Source organism: Hirsutella rhossiliensis (assembly GCF_020360975.1).
Source record: "Hirsutella rhossiliensis strain HR02 chromosome Unknown scaffold00020, whole genome shotgun sequence".
Taxonomy (NCBI): Eukaryota; Fungi; Ascomycota; class Sordariomycetes; order Hypocreales; family Ophiocordycipitaceae; genus Hirsutella; species Hirsutella rhossiliensis.
In genome coordinates, this window is record NW_025408686.1 from 751866 (window position 1) to 757036 (window position 5171).

Genomic DNA, 5171 nt, shown 5'->3' on the forward strand with positions numbered 1-5171 from the left:
TTTTTATCGATAATTTATTAATAATAATACCTTTTATACTAAAGAAGATAAAGAACTATAACGCCGATTTCCTACGCTATATATAAAAGTAAGTAGCGGCGGGTTTACCCTTAAAGTATAAGCGATTAGCCTAAAAGTCTTATAGCAATATTAGTTCCCCCTTAGCGAAGAAAGCTAAGAAAGGTATAAGGGAATCCTAGTCTTAAGAGACTTTTAGTCTAGGACCTAACGTTAGTAAGGGTTATACCCCTATTACCTTATTAAATACTTTAACTCTAACTATTAATAAGCCTACCTTTATAGGCTAGGAAACTTATAAGTCTATTACCCTTATTAGTAATATTAATACTAGCGAGGAGATCGTACTTAGGCGCTCTTAAGTAAGTACCAATAACCTAGCTACTTTATCTTAATAAGGCGGCTTTAGCTAATAAGAGATTATCGCTTAGGCCGCTCTTTAAAATAGGTAGGCCGATATTAATAATAAGGCCTAGCTAAATAAGGGCTAAGACTATCTTAATACCTAGCTAAATAAGGGCTAAGATAATAATAATAGTAATAATAAAAACGGCTATAATCTAACTCCTTTTACTAATAAACCTAAGAATAGCGACGCTAGAAATAAAGGCACCTAAGCGGCGGTATAAGGCGGTCGCGCTCCTATAAAAAAGCATACTTAATTTAAAGCTAAAGCCCGCTTAATTAAGGCCTAAGGGGTTATCCTTTATAAGCTTTAGTATATATATTATTTTAAGATAGTCGTTAAGGAGTATAGTATAACTAAGCCTAAGCTTATTAAGGTACTCTTAATTAGCTATATTTTCTTAGGGGTTTCCTTAATACGCTATAAGTAGTACTATAAATATACTACGACCTATAACTAAGTAAGTTTCCCCTTAACTTTAAATATTATAATTAATAAGCTAATCTTTCTTAAGGCTAATACTCTTATATTTAATAACTAAGCTAATATAGTCGCTATTATTAAGTACCTATATAAGCTTAATAAGCTAAAGACTAGTAATAAGGATACTAAGGATAATAGCTTAGATATAAGCATACTTATTTTTAAGGAGGCTAATCGGCGCTATCTTACTATTATAGTATAGTATTTAGCTAAGGCTTTTAACGCCGCTAAGATAGCTTATTATAAGTCCTTTAAGACTATAAGTATATAAAAGTTTACTCCTATAAACTATGAGACGGCGGATTTACCACCCGTTTGGACGGTCTCTGCCACCAAAGGTGGCGGCCAATTTGCCAGGAATCCAGAGCGAGAACGGACAAATGTATCGCCGGGCTCATCCCTCCAAGTATCTCCGATGTACTTGGCATGTCACCCATCATGCTCAGCCCGCAGAGCCACGTCGGGACGCCTCCGCGGCCCGTTTAAGCTGTGTGCCTTTCCGACATCTCTTTCTAGCCTCAAAGAAGGAGCCACAAAGCGCTCAGAACGGTGGCGTCGCATAGGTCATACTTAAGCTCTTACTCCGCCTCAAATTTTGGTAGCATCTTACCTATTACACAACCAAGCATTACTGTGGAAACTCTTTCCTCTTGCCAGCTCACGGAAAGCCGCATCCCGCTGACTTATACGATCCATTGTCAACCATGACGCGCCGAGCACGCCATTCCGCCATCTCTTACGACTCGGACGCGTCTTACTCCCCCCAGAACGAATTTGACGATGGTGGTCTCTTTGACAAAGTTGAGCCCCTTCACTCGGATACGTATGCGGAGGCAACGGATGTAGAGGACTTGAACTTCAATGACGCAGACGGATTCGTCGACGCTGACGTTGAAGACCAAGTCCAGCTCTTCGGTGGCAACGTTCATCCACCTGAGTACTACCGGGAAGCCGTTGAGAAATTCAACGAGACCGCCTACGAAGCTCAAGACTATAGCGACGGTAGTCTACTGCTCCTCGATGCCTGCGACGCACAATGGCGCCAGTACGTCACCAACGACATCATGTCCCTTATGACTCCCAGCCTCTAACATGTAATGGTCCTACCCTCAGGTACTGCGAGGTGCTGGGTTGTGACCCCCAAAAATGTTTGGAGTCTGTCTCCGAGTCCAGCTCCCTGCGGCTTTTGTATAATTTTTTTGACTGGTCCCTCAACCAGAAGGTCGGTAAGGATGGCAGGAAAAGGCGAGGAACGAGGAAGAGCAGCTCTTTGAGCACATACTGGAAAGTCTTCCGACTCGTCTTCGAGAGAGCCACTGGAGACAAACTCGACCCGAAACTAAATCGGCGTATGCACAAGGTACAGCCCGATCCCTCCGAATAATAGGTCAAAAGGTAACCCTGCAGGTTCTCCGAGACCTCTCCAAAAAACATGACTTGAGCGACCAGAGGCGAGCGAATCGATGCATGACGATCGAAGATCTCAAGGAGCAAATCGAAACGACAATTAGCACGACAAAAATCGTTCAGGCTTGGGGAACTTCGGATCCTTGCTGTTCTCTTTCTCCTTCTTCTTGCACCCGCTGGAGCTCGCCCCACATCCATCCTGCGTCTCCGGTTTGGAGACATCCGGCTCGCACTGGTGAAAGACCCAGAAGGTGGACCGCATAATATTTTGATTCGCTTCACCTTAGCCTTCACGAAAACGTACCTCGGTGTCAAAGATGCGTAAGGACGCCAGAAACGCCGTGCTTCATCTGCTCGTAGGATATGGCACTGACGCGAATCTAGGAAAACATTTCCTCTTCCAGAGACCTTGGCCGACCCTTCCTTGCTACTCAATCCTCACATCTTCCTGCTAGGCATTCTTTTCCGCCATCGCGCGTTCCGAGCAACAAGTCTCAATTCACCCGCACAGCTTGCCAATCTTGATATCCACCCTGAGGAGCGGGAGCTACCTCTGCCGCTCAAGGACGATCTAAAAGACACATATATATTCCGACGGGCTATGAAAACCTTTATCGGCTATGAGCTATCCCAGGACAAGCCTCTTTCTTACCAGATGATTGCACAATGGATCAGAAGGGTTGGCGAAATATTGGGGTTGGAATACCCCACCATCCCCTACAACTTGCGTTATAATGCGGCCAATGAGTTCGATCGAAGTGGTTCGTCAAGTCCTCCAATCACGATAGCCTTGTTGCTTACTCCAGCTTCAGCCGATATCAGCGAGTCGCTGCGAAATCTTGCTCTAGATCACGCCAATTCGAATCCCTTTCAGAAGCACTACCTGGGACGGGAGGTTTGCGCGGATACTTGGGGTATTCTCCGGCGACAAAACCACAGCAGGCGCTCATAAGGCAGGCCTGCAGCGTCGGCCACTCTATCAGCAAGCGGAGACCCACGGATCTCACAGCTGAACAAATAGCATCCGTGTCTACTGATCCTATCATCAAGCGACTAGAGCAAGACCTTCGGCATCATCGCCCAGGTTCAAAGAAGCACATGGAACTCCGCCGTCGACTGAGGAACGAGAAGCAAAGATTGAAGAGGGTGCTTAAGCAGAAGATTCGAGATGAATGGACTGCCAGACAGGCGGTGGACGACATTGAGGGGCAATTGCAAGGTATTGGGTTTGTCAAACAAGCGACTGTGAACACTCCCATTTGTCCTCAGCGACCGGCTCAAAAGCGATTGGTTGAGGCCCTCGCCGCTCCACTTGGCAACACGCTCGAAGGTCAATATCGACGGAGAGACAATGCTATCGCCGCCATCGTAGCTTATTGTATGGTCGAGGAAGGGCAGACGATCCGCGGCGCTCGAGCGTCGGTCGACTCAACTAGGCCTACTCTCATGAACGAACCGCCTATCAACAGCCCTCAACACACGGCTCTGATGTCCACCTTCATTAAGACAGTCACGGACAGGCCTCGAAGATGCTTCATCTGTGTCGGCAAGGCCCTTGATTTGACATCAGATGATTTTACACTCCTGGAGACCTGTCCAAGCACTTCCGACGCAAGCACTTGTCGAATTTACGCGAGGGCGATGAGATTAGATGTTCGATCTGCGATTTGCCACTGGACCATATGGAGCATCTGCGGAACCATGCTCTACGAATACACGGAACAGTGTCCTAAGCTATGCCTTTTGACCAATCGAAGTTGTTGGTCTGCAAGGTAGCAAATCGAATGTATCGCTTGGTATCTCCACGGTCAACCTGCATCGCGCGAAATCTATGTGTGTGGCTAAAGCAGTCACCTTGTTCTCAACCAGACTTCCCTAATCAGGAGAATATCCTTTCTTTTTAGTATGAGACAAGGAGAACTTACGTTCCTCGAGCTTCAGCCTTCTAGTTGACGTCCATTTTCGCGCGGTGGTGATAGAGGAACTTTTGCGGTGGAAGTGTTCCAATCGTTCTTACGAGGAATGTCGGAGTGTTAGGCTATTAGGTGTTATCAAGGACCACCTGAAAGATCATTATAAGGCCATGTATCAGGACCTATAGTGACCTCACGTGTATGGCTAATTTGGTGCCCATGGAAGTTACCCAACGGCATAAATAGGACCGTTGGGCCGCACCTTTCTAGATCTTCATAACAACTTGTGTACTTGGCTCCTACCTCTTCCAATTTGTATTGGCGTAATCGTCGTTAAACATTAATTCTGTCTTTCGCTTGAACGGCCGTCGGGCCACCTAAAAATCCACACCTAGATAAAAGGCGTACATGATCGAGCGTCCAGCGTCCTTTGCAACAAACCAATTGTCAAGGACAACCACGTGGGCGGCATCGTATCGGCTCTCAGTCGCGGGAAGTGCATCGATCGTCAATGTGACTAGAACACAACGTAACTAAGGAACGAGCATTCTTGAAAAACGTCAATTTGCTCCTCGAATGTTTGCCTGCTCATTACTTCTTACGGCATGATGGAGGTCAATTGGGCTATCGTGGTGCCTTTAACAGTTACCTAGGGGAGGCACGCAGCTATCTTACCTTTTCCCAGCAAGCTAGCGAGCAACCAGTCTGCCATGAAGGGCTGGCCGCGAGAATCCTCCCGAAGCTTCAGGATACACGCTCCTCAGATCTATTCCAGCCGCGCGACAAAGCAATCATGGTCTACCCTTGAAAGTTCACACTCTATTGTATTTCCATTAGCACCACCTGATCCACCTTGAGTAAGTACGTGCCGAACCTGAGCAGGGACTGAGCTACCCTGAGCAGGGGCTGAGCTACCCTGATCTGCCCTGAGCTGCCTGAGCCGC

General features: G+C 46.6%; 1 protein-coding gene across 1 annotated transcript; it reads left to right on the forward strand.

Moving 5' to 3' along the window:
* Nucleotides 1–1611: 1611 nt before the first annotated feature.
* On the forward strand, nucleotides 1612–3434 carry HRG_11392 (uncharacterized protein; the record flags this gene model as incomplete). The annotated part of the gene is made up of 7 exons (XM_044869862.1): nucleotides 1612–1952; nucleotides 2021–2267; nucleotides 2315–2549; nucleotides 2602–2635; nucleotides 2699–3072; nucleotides 3127–3209; nucleotides 3372–3434. The coding sequence occupies 7 exons, from the start codon at nucleotides 1612–1614 to the stop codon at nucleotides 3432–3434; spliced, it is 1377 nt and encodes a 458-aa protein (XP_044715124.1).
* Nucleotides 3435–5171: the final 1737 nt, after the last annotated feature.